Source organism: Carettochelys insculpta, chromosome 21, assembly GCF_033958435.1.
Source record: "Carettochelys insculpta isolate YL-2023 chromosome 21, ASM3395843v1, whole genome shotgun sequence".
NCBI classification, from domain to species: Eukaryota; Metazoa; Chordata; order Testudines; family Carettochelyidae; genus Carettochelys; species Carettochelys insculpta.
Genome location: NC_134157.1, coordinates 18,236,486 through 18,251,572, shown reverse-complemented (window position 1 = coordinate 18,251,572; position 15,087 = coordinate 18,236,486). Strand labels below are relative to the sequence as shown.

Here is a 15,087-nt window from a genome sequence, read left to right as displayed (position 1 = left end):
TCATTAACATTCGATGACAAGGACAATATGAAAAGTAACAATTCAAATAATTACGGGGAACCCATGCATTAATGTCTGATGGCTAAGGTGAAGAAGCCCATTTTCCAGGCAGTGCAAATGGTTTCAAAGCTAGTACATTTCTCTCAGCTCTGATCTGGAGACTATGATCAGAAGAAAGAATTGTCAGTACAGGTTGAACATCTCTCATATGGCACCTTTGGGTCCTGACTGGTGCCAGATGAGAGAATTTGCCAGGTGACAGCAGGTCAATATTTTCTAGCACATTGCTAACACTACCACTGCTTACTGGGCTCTTAGAAGACATTTAGGAGTAAAGTACAGCTAAATAACAACACAGAACATTGAGAGCAGGACTGGTGGCTGGCAATAAATTTTATGGGACCATGGGAAACTTGGCCACACCCATGATAAGTGGTCATCTGGCTAACTGAAATCATGCCACATTACAGAGTTTGCCGGAGGAGAGAGTTCTGGATTAGAGAGGTTTCACCTGTCCCTAATTCCAGCAGTATCACCCATCCACACCTAGCAACACGTCACTGTCCCAGGATCTACCTAGGTAATTACTGAGGATCAGGCCTTCAGACAGATTGCACTGAATGGGGAAGAGGAGAAAAAGCTGTGCATTTTTCTCCGCTGGGGAACAGAAAGACAGTAATTTGTCTGCAACGGATGGCTGGGAATTTGAGGAACTCTGAATGCTCTAGTGGCATGTCCATTACCGCCTATTCTTGTACAACATTTTTTACCCTGTTGATCCAGCCAGTCCTTCAGGGAAACAACCTGCATCCGCTCAATGGGATCACTTGGTGCATCTGCTAGTGGGGAATGCAATTACATTCGAAGTTCCCTAAAACTGGGTCAATTAATTCTGCCAGCGCTCATATCCCAATAAAAACCCAACAGCACACGAATTAACTTCAGACAAAGAAGGGAGAGTGTTTACGTGAGGACATAGAGTTTAATAAGTTATTTTCAGTCGTGTTCTTGGTGTAATGTTCACATCCATTCTGTTCATTGCTAATACGTTTTTTGTTTGTTTGTTTAAATTCAGTAGCAAGCTATGGTGGACATTTTTAAATATCAATTACTCTTATTCTTGATCTTTGATAATCGTGTAAAATTCATCACTTTAAGAGCCACATTTTTATTTGCATTAGCATTTTAAGGCCTTGGTCCAGCAAAGCAGTTAAGCACATGATTAAACCTAAATGAGACTGCTCAGGGAGAGAAGGTCAAGCACGTGCTTGAGCACTTTATGGGACCTGACACTGACATACACCCTCTATCTCAGTTACTTCCAATCACTTACAACCCCTGAAAAACCTTAGTTAAGAGCATTTTTTTTTCACCTACAAAACACACAGATCCTGAGTGCTCATAAAACCTTATTTTCCTGCAAGCTAACGACATATACAAGCCAAGAGGGAAAATAGTTGATTTTATCACAGGGAAGCAAAAAAATTGGCAAGATGAAATATAAATTCTCCTAGTTGTTCCAGATTCTTTGATGTTGGTGGAGTTACTCTGAATTTATATCTCAGTAACTGGGAGCAGAATTTGGCCAGGTGATTCTAGCAAGCCACAGCAGCCAGATAACATCTTAGAGCCTGAACATCCCAGTCTGTGGGTGCTATCCTTTGGGGGTAGTGTCTATTAGCAGTACCCCTGAATAGGCCATCTGGAATTAAATGCATGTGCCACTTCTTGAGGCAAAGACCTAGTTCAGGGATGGCTAATCCACAGCTCTCCAGCCACATGCAGCTCTTTGAGTCGTTACATGCAACTCCTCCTCAGAGCTGCGCAACAGGAGTAGTGCCATCAGTCACTCTGGACATGCTCTCCAGCGCTTGGTGACAGAAGCACATGGTGGCAGCAGTAGCAGCTCTGGTGAGTTGCTGGCATCAAGTTTGAGCAGGGGGCTGGGGGTGCCTAGCTCTGGTAGAGGGGGAGGGCATTGAGTTAGAGCGGAGAGGGGTTGTGGGTAGCTGGTTTTAGAGCAGGGGAGGGGGATTTGGTTAGAGCGAGGCGCTGGTGGTGCCTGGCTCTGGGGCAGCAGGAGAGCATTGAGCCATGTATTATATATTTACTTTTATTGATCGATCAATAAAAGTAAATACATAATATGTGGCTCTTTGCACTCTATCCACCTGGCTCTTTGCAATCTATCTGTGGCTCTTCATCCCTAACTGGCTGGCCACCCCAGCCTAGCTCATTAAACTGAAGGCTGTAGCAGGCTCATAATCTCCATCATAGCCTAGCCACCAGAGGGCGACAAAGAGCTACACTGTGGCGGAATGGGACATGCCTATATTGTTTCAAGCTTTAGTGTAATTTGCTTTAAAAAGAGGTTAAAAACATAAGATGCCAAGCGATGTGAACATTCTCTGAAGTAGAATGAGATGGGGGGAGGGATACCCCCTGTAACCTAATTTGCCTGCTTTGGTGTCAATGAAACTGATCTTTTGATCGACTGTTGGAATCACTATGCACAGCCTATAGCATCAGGTGCTAAGCAGGAAATTTCTTCCACTTTTCAAAAAAACATTACTCAAAAATGCAGATTTACTCACACCCATTATAGGAATATTTTATAATCTCCAATGATGAATAATAGGTTATGGTTGCATTCCTCCCTGGAAAATCCAAACACAATTCCATCTCCGACATGTTACGTTTCCTCTGCTGCTTGTGGTGAAAAAAAAGTGAGGCTAGTTGTCATCACAAAACTAGGGGAGCTAACATGTCAGATACCAGAAAGGGGCAAGAATGCATGCAACCTGCTACAGATCCTTCTTGCACCTTGGAGGGCTTCCAAAAGCGTCTGTGGTTACTTTTTACTAAAAGGATTTTGTTTCAATAGAGATCCAAATCAGAGGTGTGGAACTTCACGGTGACCGCTGAAACTCATCCCTTTAGTTCTGGGTTCTCTTACACATGTGGGGTCCAACCAGCTCTAAAGTAAGAGCCGCTATAGTGAACTAGCCACGTTAGTCTGAAATATATTTACTGTTTGAGACCAGTAGCCACACTCAACAGGCCAAACAGCCACATGTGGCTAGTGGCTAGTGTGTTGGACACAGTGGTGTATATGCAGAGAAAACACATGAGCATCTGACTTTACACATCATTTTTTCCATTACTTTATGCCCTGACACCCCAAAAGTATCTTGCTGTCTAAGAAAAACAATGGACATTTATATTTCAGCACCCTCAGCACTGGAAACAATCACATTTTAGGTTTTTTCACCCCACACCCACACTTTGAATAGGACTTCAGGTCAAAACTTGTTTGTCAAATTCAAGTGAGTAGTACTACAAAGCTGGGGGTCTTTGATACTGCAGGTTGAACCTCTCTAATATGACAGGCTCTGGTCCAGCAACATCTGTAGTCCAGCATGATTTTAGTTAGCCAGCTGTCCACTTCTCATGGGCGTGGCCAAGTTTCTTGTGGTCGCACAGAGCTTGTTTACAGCCACCAGTCCTGGCACTCAGTGTTCTGTGCTGTTCTTTAGCTGTAATTTACCCCTAAATGCCTTCTAAGAGCCCAGGAAGCTTTGTAAGCGTAGGTAATGCAAGGAAATGTAGAAGCAGGAATTTGAGGAATGTGTTCTTTACAGATCATTTTCATGGACCGGGAAGAGTTTCAGGGGGGTGTCTATGTAAATAAACAGTTGCTTTGTTTGCAAGACCCTCTGGGTAGCAGATGAAGCAGTGGTGTTTCACCTACTGTAAACAACTTCTTGTCGTAAAGTCACAACTTACGTTATCACCCAGTGTAAAAATTGTGAAATATCACCAATGCTTGAATTTATTGTGGGGCTACAGGACAGTCATCATTGTTGTGTAAGATGTGGATCACATAGGACTCCCCTCCATGAAGCACTGTGGAGCAGAAGGGGAGAGAGGGTATTGATTGAACTAGCTGGAAGCCAGCTAGCCATAAGTCTATTTTGAATAGTCTTCCCTACCCCCAGCTGTTCAAAGACAGAAGTAAAGCCTAGAGCAATGCTGGGGTCTGTAGTTATTGTGTGAGAATCCCCCTCTGTTGGATATTGTGGTTCTCATGGCAAGAGTCTCCATGCTGATGTACCTGTGAACTCTGGGTTGGTGTGGACCAGACTGCACTGTGTGTAGACAGTTGAGGTAGAGGTACTCTCTACAAGTGGGGGTGTGCCAATGAAGAGCTCTAAGCATGGGACTTGTCTCAGCAGACTCTGGGGACATTGCCCTGCTTAATGGGGTTTTCCTTTCCTCTGTTTAACAACACTGCATGTGTTGCCATGTAAATCTGTTAGGCCACTGTTATTAAACAATCTGTTTCTACCTCCGACTCTCTGAGAGAGAGGAGGAACTGCCTTTACAGGCACCCAGCAGGTAGGGTAAGATTGTCCCAGGTTACTGGGTGGGGGCTTAAGCTGATTTGTTTGCATTATTAATGGAATCCCCAAGGCACTGAACCTTGCCCTTCTATAGGTCACCTGCCATTAATAGAAGGGTTACAGTAAAGCTGCTAAACATGGGCCAGCAGATTCTCTCATTTGACACCAGTCAGGTCCCCAAGGGTGCTGGACTAGAGAAGTTCAACTTGTAGTACTGCCCCATAAGACATATCTTGTTTCTACTTCAGCTTACACTCAGTTGGGCATGTTCTCTTTCTTATGTAAAGAAATCAAAGCCTTTGAGTCATTTACTTAGAGGCCTTTGCTACGAACGAAGGAGAAATGTGTAAGTGACAATTGGCTCATGTTTTAGTTTATAGTACTTAGAATGTAGTAAAACACATCAAGTGCAGATTTATGAATGTTTTCAGTGACTGAGACATCAATTGTTTCTAGATATCAGCATAAAAATGATTGTTACATACTTCAGACCCCAGAACAGTACAGTGTTTAGACACGAGGGATAATTATATGCCTCACCCAAAGTCTACTTTAGAAAAAAATGGCAGCATTTCATAAGGAACAATACTTCTTCAAAGTGATCCGTTATCCAGAGAATTTCCTGATATCAGGGGTGGGTTTTCTGATTTCCCCAGACAGCAGACTATTAAAAACGAATCATATGAATGTCAGTGTTAAGAAGACAACCACAAGCCCTCATGACAGTGTTATTTGATGTCAATGCTTCTTGCTGTGTTAGCCAACCTTTTGAATATCAATACAGTTCAAAGAGCACTGCACTTCATTTTTAATTGTGCTTCTCTCTTGTCTTTTCCAGACTCGCTCTTTGAAAATATTTGTGTTAATTCAATGCAAACTAATGTGATTAGAGTCAAATGCAGAATTTTTCCTCCGACTGAATTACATACAGCAATATCATGTATCTTTGATCTTATTGCATTTCACAAACACTTTCACCAACCTCCCTCTAGCTAGGCACCCTTCACAGCCATACCATCAAGGCACCGGACAACCAATAAGGAATCAAGCCTCGCACCTGGGAGACAGGAAGGTATTTTCATCCCCTTCATTTTATAAAGGGGGAAAAGCACTACCAACAGAATTGTTCAGGGAATTCAGAACAGGACCAAGAACTGCAGCCTCTCTTGAATCCCACCCTTAACCACCAGACCACCCTTCCTCCTTTCCAAAGAATGGTTCATCCTGTTACCTTTTCTAAGAGCTGCCTCAGCTGCTTTGTCCTGGCATCACGTGAGCACATTGTCTGTTGGGGTGCGACCACTGTGCATATACACCGTCCTTCGCTGTCTTGGGCAGAGCTGTAGACTTGCCAGCTTTCTTCTGGGTTGGTAGGCAACACCTAATTGATACACAGAAAAGGGGGTAGGTTAAGTAAACCAGGGGTACACATAGAGGGACAGAGAGAGGCTAGGAAAGGATGCACAGGAAGGATTCGCTGCAGCCAATGAAATAGGAGCGGAGGGAGTAGCTCAATTGTTAGAGCATTGGCAGGGCTGTGAGTTCAGTCCTTGAGGGAGCATTTCAAGAGTCTGGAGCAGGTTAGATTTAAAAAAAAAAATCTGTCCGGGATGGTGATAGGTCCTGTTGCAAAGGCAGGGGACTGGACTGGATGACCTCTCCAGGATCCTTCCAGTTCTATGATATGATGATAAAAGCAGGACTGGAGCACAACTGCAGAGAAATAATGGAACCATGGAATAAATCAAGGTTCCTCCAAGGGCCCAGGAACTAGGATAGGATGTTTTTAAGTGCAAACTTATGGATTGGGGACAGATAAACAAAGAGTCTGACAGCATGAAAGGAGAGACTGGTGAAGCGGATACCATGAGGAAAACTGGGGTTATGTGGCATGGACAATCCAGGAGCAGTAGGATCGGTTGGCATCATTAGTTAAAGCGAGTTCTGATGAACACCTAGCTTATGGGAAACCTGATGCCAATGCTGTTAAGACACACACTCAATTTCTCCTTGACACACACAGAATTAAGTGCATCCTGATGTACTAATCTCAAGACTCTCTGAACTGAGCAGTAATCAGTGGGGAGCTCTCCAAGATCCTGAAACAGGAATTAGCTCTTTGGATAATGGAGAAGGAAAAGCAGTAAAAAAGCTGGTTGTCTTTCCCTCCTAAGTGTCCCAGGAGAGTTTCACGAGCACTGCGATATTTCTTCAAGTGTTCTTCTAACCCAAGGAGGAGAGAGAGCCCAGAATAACCAGCGAGACAGCATGCCAGCTAACGAGGAATACAACCTTGAAGCTGTAATCAGCACTATGATCTGGAGAATCAGCCCTACAGAATCGCTGACCTTCATTTCCCTGCAATCACACATTTTCCAAAATGCTTTATTTAATCACTGTCTCTGGTTGGTCCTTTTAAAGACATCAGTATTTCACTGGCTAGAAGGACAGAGGGTAGTGCATGCTTTTATATGCAATACATAACCTTGCAAATGGCCAGATAGATAGATAGATAGAGAAGTCCTGTGGTACCTTATAGACTAACAGATGTATTGGAGCATAAGCTTTTGTAGGCAAAGACCCACTCTGTCAGACAGATACGTTATTCTCTAGCTAAAATGATTTTGGGTCATCTCACACTCTTATAACAGGGAACAAACTGCCAAACCCCCTCACGATTAACAGACATTATTTCCAGTACTCTTCACCATGAACCTGTGAGGCCGTAAAAGGCTATTTTTTAATGACAGAAGCATGCAACCTGGAAATGAGAAGTAGCAATTCGTTCCTGCTAAGGGCGGAAAGAAGGCTGGTTATCCTCAGCCATTTCCAATGGATAAGAATTCCATCTACTATCCTTTCAGACACGGCAAAGGGGACCATAAGGCTGGACTGAAATGCACTTGCAACTTCCGTGATGCATTTTCCAGCCCAGTGATGACTACTGCTTCCTGGCAGCTGAGGGGATCCCTTCTTGTGGCTCTTCCACAAGACAGCAGAGTCTGGGGAAATGGGGAGATGTCACGACAAGGGAAATTTTGATATTTCTTCAGGTAGAAGCAAGGGGGAAGCCACCCACCGTCTCCACCCCTCCCCAAGACCTCCTCACTTCCCCCACAGGACTTGTCTCAAGGCAGCTAGCTAACAGGTTCTTATGTAACAGGACAGCAGTCGAAGAGAGACACCGTAGCTACCCTGCCAAAGCACAATGGCAGCTTTGCAAGGAGCAAAGTGGCGGGACCCACCCAGCTCTGTGCATTTCCTGCCAAGCAGTCGATCAGGCTGGGAGTGTGCCCTTACCATGTCCTCCATCTAACTCTGGCAAACGGCCCCCTCACCCCACTGCGGTGCAACCCACGGCTGCAGCTCAATGCCCCTTCGCTCGGTCTCGACAACCGATCTCATGAGAAGCCAAGAGATTCCTGGATTAACCCAGAAAGCCCCCAGACAAATTGAAGAGCCAGAGAAGGAGAGAGTGGGGGAGGGAATGTGGCCAGGTTAGATTTTCCAAGCCCAAATCCTCTGCCAGCTCCATTGCAAAACATTGTCACCTCCTCCCCTGGCCCCCAAAGGAAATCCCTGGGATTCTCCGCTGGGCCCATACCTGAGGCACTATGGATCAAGGAGCCGCTCTTGGGGGACCTCTTGGAAGTCTTCCCGCCCCCCAGCAGTATTTATAGACTCCTGGGGCTGGAAGCCAGCTCAGCAGCTCATGGCCCAAAGACAGGGACACCCACCCAGCTCATCCCTAGGGTCGGGCACCTTTTCCGCCCCTTGTAACATCCACCTGGAGTCTGCGCTGCCCCTTCCCCAGCCCAAGGACCGCCGGCCACTCCTGCAGCTTGCCGGAGTCCCTGGGCGAGGCTCAGGCCAGACCTCGGGGCTGCAGGAAGCCCAGCCAGCCCTGCCACTCACCTGGCCCCAGCGCCCTGGGCGCAGCGAGAACAAGCGCCGGGAGGGCGAGGAGCAAACTTTGAGCCCCCGCCTGCAACGCTGAGGGTCTTTGCTTCGGTGCCCCGCCCCCGCCCCCCGCACTTACTCCGGTGCTCCGGTCCAAGGTGCCCCCCGAGGCCGCGGTGAGCTTGGTGGTGTTCAGCCCCACCAGGGAGGGCAGCGTCTGCGACATCCAGTTGGTGATCATGGCCATGGTGCTGAGCACGACTCCGATCTTGAGTAAAGGCACCGACATCTCGGCGGGGGTGGGCTCCGGCGGGGAGCGGCGGCGCCCTTCATTCCCAGCCGGCGGGGGGCTGCAAGCCGCTAGCCGCCGCCCGCTGCACCGCCCGGCGCGCCGCGCCCGCCGCTCGCTTCTGGCCCATGGTGCGGCGCTCCCCGCTGCGCGCTGCCTCCGCGCCCCGCGCACGCAGCCGCTCGGCGCTCCCCGGCTCCCCTTCCGTGGGGGCGGCCGAGCTGATGATCGGAGCGGGACTACGGCTGCCCGGCCCAGCAGGAGGGGGAAGGGGCCGGGGAGGGGAGAGGCAGAGGGGCTGGGGTGGGATATATGAATGCGCCGGCAGCCGGCTCTCCAAAACCCCGCGTCTCCCCGGGACGTGCAACGGACATGCCTGAAACTGACTCCGGGGCGGGCTGAAATGGCTGGGGAAGGGGGAGGGAGGGCGGAGCCCAGTGGCGGGTGTGAAAATAAAACGCGCTCTGATGTCAAACTGCCGGAGAAGGGCTCTCTCCCGCCTCCCTTTGCTTCTCTCTGGCGTCCCCTGGCCGCCGCCGGGGCTGCTCTGCACGGCCCTTTGGATTTAGTCTGACACAGGCAGGGGTGCGTGAAGTGGGGGGCGGTGGGCGCAGCAGGATGGGCTGCTGGTCTCAGGCTGAGCCATCTCCTTAAAATGTTGCAGTCGGGTCCTGGTTTGCGGTCTGTGTACTCACATGTATATGCCGGCTACTAAAGTTTTAACCTTCCACAGACTCATTTTCTTACACTGCCAAGAAGTTTTTTTTTTTTTGTCATAGTAACACAATCGAAATTTCCATCCGTTTGGATTACATTAAACAGGAGTGTGTGTGTGTGTGGGGGGGGGGGGGGGGCTGCTAATTGCAGGGACAAAAAAGTGGGGCCCAATGTACAAAGTTTGCTCACTCCTGCCCTAGGGTCCAGTCTCTGCAGGAGTCTGGAGAGAGAGACAAGCAAGGCCAGGTCGGGGCTGCATTCACACACATTATCCAGAACCAAAACAATGCGTTAAAACTAAAATAAAGACAAGGAGGAACTGGCTCATAATGAAGCCCAATGGTCTGGCACAGCCCTCCCCTAGCCATGCTCCCTGCCTGCCTGCACTGCGTTCTTCCTTTGACCCTTAGGAGCCAGACAATAATTGTTTGCAGTGTTGTTGTTGCATGTTGGGCCCGGGATAGCGAAGAGACAAGGAGGACAGGGCAGTATCAAACGGGGGTTTGTGTACCAGTAGGTTACTGCAGAAAAATCCTGCAATTGCAGACAATGCATCATGTTCCCCTTACAGACCCATTCCCCTCACCTCCATTTTTATCAGCATATTCTGACCTGTTTCCTGTGGTGGCCTAAGTTCACTGGAAAGGGGTGTATAAAGTTTGAAAAGTTTAGTCAATCAACTTCTGCGGGGGGAAAGGACAAACTTTGTAACTTCTTAGGGCTCCTCTTCAGACCCCCTGGTCACTTTCTCTAGGTAATCATTGTCTTGCTCCCACAGCAAGCTATCCGCTCTCATTTTAACTGGGCACTGATGCCGCTCGTACAACTCTGTGCAGGATGGCGTGTTTATAGACATAGCCTTATGTGGGATAGTCCCACAGCCACAGCGGGGGACTGGGCGATGGCTCTGTGATTCTTTTCGCTATGTCTCTCCTCTGATCCAATTGCCATGTGATGTTCTGAATGGTGGGTCGCAAACAGGAGTGCACATAGCCCTGGGGCGATTTGCCTAGTTTTGCAACGGTCTACATAACAAGCACGAGCAAAACTGGTACAAACCAAAATTTCATACCAACAATGACTTGGTTATACTGCTTAATACATTGCACACTGAAATGTCAGGCTCAACCTCTCTAATCTGGCACTCTCATCCTTAAGGTGACCTTCCATCCCATATTAGGTGGGACAGTCCCATATTTGGGATGCCAAAAAGGCATCTCAACTTATTTTTCAAAGGGATTTGTTGGCCCTTATTTGGGCTGTCCTCCCTCACCCCTTGCTGACCTTTTCCACCAGCAGCTGCTGGTGGGATTCACTTCCCTGAGCCTTGGGAAAGCAGGGGGATTGCCAGCGGCTGCCGCTTTCCTGGGCTCCTCGGGAGCACCAACAGCTGCTGCTTCCTTCCCGGCTCCCCGGGCCTTGGCGGAGCTGGGAGGAGCCGCCCCACCCTCCACATCTCCCTGTCCCGACACAGGGAGGTATGGTCTCCCTACTCTTCCATCAACAGCCATAATCCAGCATGATTTTAGTTAGCTGGATAACCACTTATCATGGGTGTGGCCAAGTTTCCCACAGTCCCTTAAAGTTTGTTTCCAGCCACCAGCCCTGGCTCTCAGTGCTCTGTGCTGTCATTTAGCTCTAATTTACTTCTAAATGTCCTCTGAGAGCCCAGTAAGCAGTGGAAGTACCTCAGTGCTAATCATCCTTAGGAGTTGTATTACAGTAGCTCCCTGGCCAAGGATTGTGGCCTGGTTGTGTTAGTCACTGCACAAATACATCACAAAAAGACCATCACTGACCCAAAGACAGCAGTCTAAATATAAGAGGAGACAAACCACTGTGTACAACAGACGGAAGGGGAAAGAAAAAGCAAGCCTCCTCCGTCAGCTTTCTCTAACAGCTGGGTGGGGATCAAGGTTCACACATTTCAGTGATCCAAGCTGTAAGCAGAAAACCACAAGGCCATTTTGCTAGAAACCATGCTGATGGCTTTGTCAAAATACCTTCATTGAAAAGGATCAGAGGGTAGCTGCGTTAGTCTATAAGATGCCACAGGACTTCTTGGTGTTTTTGCGGATACTGACTAACAGATTTTTTTGGAACATAACCTTTTGTGGGCAAAGAAACACTTCAGCAAATGCATGACATGCACCTGACGAAGTGGGTCTTTGCCCACAAAAGCTTATGCCCCTAAAAATCTGTTAGTATATAAGGTGCCACAGGACTTCTCATTATTTTCATTGAAAGTGGCTTCTCCCTAAGCAAATAACACTCGTTCGAGATCAGAAAAGATTTCCTCAAGGGGCTTATATACCTTTCCCAAAGATTTCAGAACAAAAGTGTTCCTCTGCTTGAAATTCACAATGCCACCTATTTTTTTTAAACTAGGTTAACATTTAAATACCACATACAAAGGACAGATTACAAAATTAATCCTCTGATCATGAGCAGGAGACCCTAAAGTATAAAAATCACATCTTTTGCTCCATATTAATAGAGGCAGCCTCAGGGTAGTCAGCTGCACATCTCACCATTTCCTGAGAGTTCAAGAAGAACAAGAAGTAATCACAGCATTAAAGAAGGTAGTAATGCAGATGCTTTCCCCCCTCAAGACTTGAAATAACAAAACGATTAAGGTGTGATGGAGAATTTTATGCACTGGGCTGTAATGTCTTTCAATGCACAAGTTTTATTGTGGTGGTTTGCACAATAAAAGGTGTTTAACTTTGTATTTGCCAAAAGATCCAGTTTCTTGTGGAAGCGCTATTGCAAAACAGTGACTGACATGTCCATTATACAACTCCACAGTCTCCGCAATTGTTGGATTCGAGTGCCACCTTCTAGCGTAGATGGGTATTGCAGGCACCCCTTCGAAAGATCATTATTATACAGTGGTTCATCAGTGGTAGATAAATACAACGGTGCAATGAATCAACCTATGTTCAATCCCCCTTGATAAATCCTTGCCACCCCGCCGCAGGGATTTTCTAAATAGCTCAGAAATAGATTTGTTAAGAGACAACTCGCCATCTGCCTTTGTCAGTACGAGAGAGCTGAAGCACAGACATTGGCAATGGAATATAGACCAAGAGACAAACTTCGGAGGTGCCATCCAAACTTGTGGCCTCTTGCAGCGCAGATTCACCCTAGCAAAAACCAGGATTTGTTTCTGCAAGCAGGAATAACTCACGGCTCTGTATCTTTTTACCTTTTAAGCTCCCTAATCATGTACAAATTCACTCCATACTTCTCAGGTGCCCTGTATCATAGTGTCCAAGCACCTCAGAATCTGCAATGGATAGATCCCTTGAGGGATGGCAGTGCAGTCATGATGGTTTTGAAGATGAGCAACTGAGACACACACAGCCTAAAGTCTCACAGAGCAGAGAACAGAGACAGCTGAATATGAATACATGGAGATATACACATCTCATAGACAGGGTTGCCAGATTTTTGGGGAGGGTTAGTGGCACATGCAGTTCCAGATGTGAGACCCTGGCAGCTCCACAGCTGGGAGGCTGCTGTGGCTGGGAAGCTGCCACTGGGCCAGGGCATCCTACACCCCAACTGGCTCCTAGTCACAGGGCTGCCAGGATTTCCCCACTCCCTTGGCAAAGGTTCCCACAACTGAGGCTGATGGGAGGGCTCCACAGCCCGGCCAGCTCCCAGCCGCAGGGCTACCGGGGTCCCCATTTCCCCCCAGCTGGGCTTCCAGCCTCCCCCCGGCCAGGCTTCCCATGGCTGCCAGTGGGGCTCTGCACCTCATCCACACGACTGCCAGGGTCTCCCTGCCTCCCCGCCAGGGTTTCCGCGTCTGGGAGCCATCTGGGGCACAGAGTTCCACCAGCAGCCCTAGCCGTGGGAACCCAAGCTGCGTCTGGGAATTTCCATGACAAGTCCTGCAGTCCTGCATTTACCCAAACATGCTGCCACAGGACATTTTTGCATAAAGGCAGGACTTTTAATGGAAATTCAGAACTGTTCTGTAGCTTATAGGATGTCTGGTAACCCTACTCATAGGGCTGGAAGGGATCTCAAGAGGTTATTGAGTCCTCTTGGCAGGACCAAGTACCATCCCTGACAATTCTTTTTTTTTTTTTTAATTTATTTGCCCGAGACCCGCAAATGGCCTACCTCAAGGATTGAGCTCACAACCCTGGGTTTAAAAGGCCACCAAGCTACCCTGCTCCCATCCTAATCCCTGGGTCAGACCTCCACTCTTGTCATAACAGAACAATCCTGTCCCATGAGCCTTAGACTCCTAGAAGTGTGAGGCTGGAAAGGACCCTGAAAAGTCATCTAATCCAGGCCCCTGTGCTGAGGCAGGACATGGAATCCTAGATCATCCCTGACAGGAGTTTGTCCAACCTGTTCTCACAAACCTTCAGTGATGGGGATCCAGCAGGGCTGGTCCAGGGCTTTGCAGGGCCCATTGAGTGGGCTTTAGATTCTGCTCCAGGCTGCTCAGTGGATCCATTTCATTACCATCACTGCTGTAGTTATCTTTGGCCTGCTTTCAACCTGGTCCTGATCCTCTTCAATTCAACACAGGAGAGGTCAGTGGGAGTTTTACTGGTGATCTAAGTCCCAAAAGGGGGCACAGACAGTGGGGTGCCTCTGCCTGGTCCTCCCACATGTCTGAAGAAGCATTGGTCCAGGAATGCACAATCCCACCACCCGTAATCCTAATCCTGACCCTAATTTGGACCCGTGGGAGTCCCCTACACTCCAACTGTAGATGGAGCTCTCCAGGGACAGGGAAGCAGGACTTGCCCTTCCATGAGATCAGGGAAGATTAAAGAAACAGAGCAAAGTCGAGTGCTCCTCAAAACCCCCAATAACTTGAGTCTGTGAGCAAATGCTAACTCCATGCCTGCAGCTGCCCCCTCGTTGAAGGTTGTGGGAGTTTTCAATAGAAGCATGATTGTGGCCACTGATTGCACGCAGAGACTGAACCCAGAATGATGCCATTTAACTGTGTTTCTCCTCCTGCAGCTAGCAGGATGCTCTCAGAGTAACAGCATGTCACTATTAGTCATGGTGAGTTTTATGCAAAGGTCTGGAGGGATGACAATGAAAAAAATTCCCACCATGATTTGGGAATAACCCTGGGGACCCTGAAATGAACTCAACCTTCTCAGTCACTCTTGCCCTCTTTCAACAGACTCAAATCCCAAACTCGCTGCTCACTTGTCACTCAGTCCTCAACACAGGCAAAACGGTTGTCGACTTGGCTGTACGCCGTGTTGTTGCAGTCTGTGTTACTCCCAGGATATTAAAGAAACAAGGTGGATGAGGTAAAATATATTCTTCAGAAGCAGAGCTCAGTATAAGCTTGAAAGCTTGTCTCTCACTAGCAGAAGTTGGTCTAATAAAAGATAGTACCTCAACCACCTTATTTCTATAACTTATGTAGATAGCACTTTGCCAGCATCGGAACTGAATTAAAATGAGGATACATCTCTCCCCCAACTTGTGTGCACACCAAAAGGTTGCTGATAATGCTGAGTCACTGCCATTAGAAAATCACCACTCTGGGAAGGAGATGGAATTATCTCAAATCTTCACTGTCCAATCCTACTGACATTCCCTGTACTGAATTCTCATAAGGGAAGGGATCTTGAGAGGTATCAAGTCCAGTCCTCTGCCTGCACAGCAGGACCAGGCCCCATCTAGGTCATCCCTGATAGATGTTTATCTAACCTGCTCTTCCATATCTCCAATGATGGAGAGTCCACACCCTCCCTAAGCAATTTGTTCCTAATGATTCAAGTATTT

General features: G+C 47.7%; 1 protein-coding gene across 3 annotated transcripts in view; it reads right to left on the bottom strand.

The window, feature by feature from the left end:
- OLFM1 (olfactomedin 1) overlaps positions 1-15,087 on the bottom strand; it is a 62,491-nt gene that overhangs the window by 32,431 nt on the left and 14,973 nt on the right. For 2 of the 3 annotated variants that reach the window (XM_075015240.1, XM_075015241.1), the window contains exon 2: positions 5,635-5,784. In XM_075015240.1, coding sequence (XP_074871341.1) covers positions 5,635-5,784 — 150 coding nt within the window. Of the gene's footprint in view, positions 1-5,634; positions 5,785-8,442; positions 8,974-15,087 lie in introns of those variants that run through there. The other variant, XM_075015239.1, reaches the window with a different exon arrangement.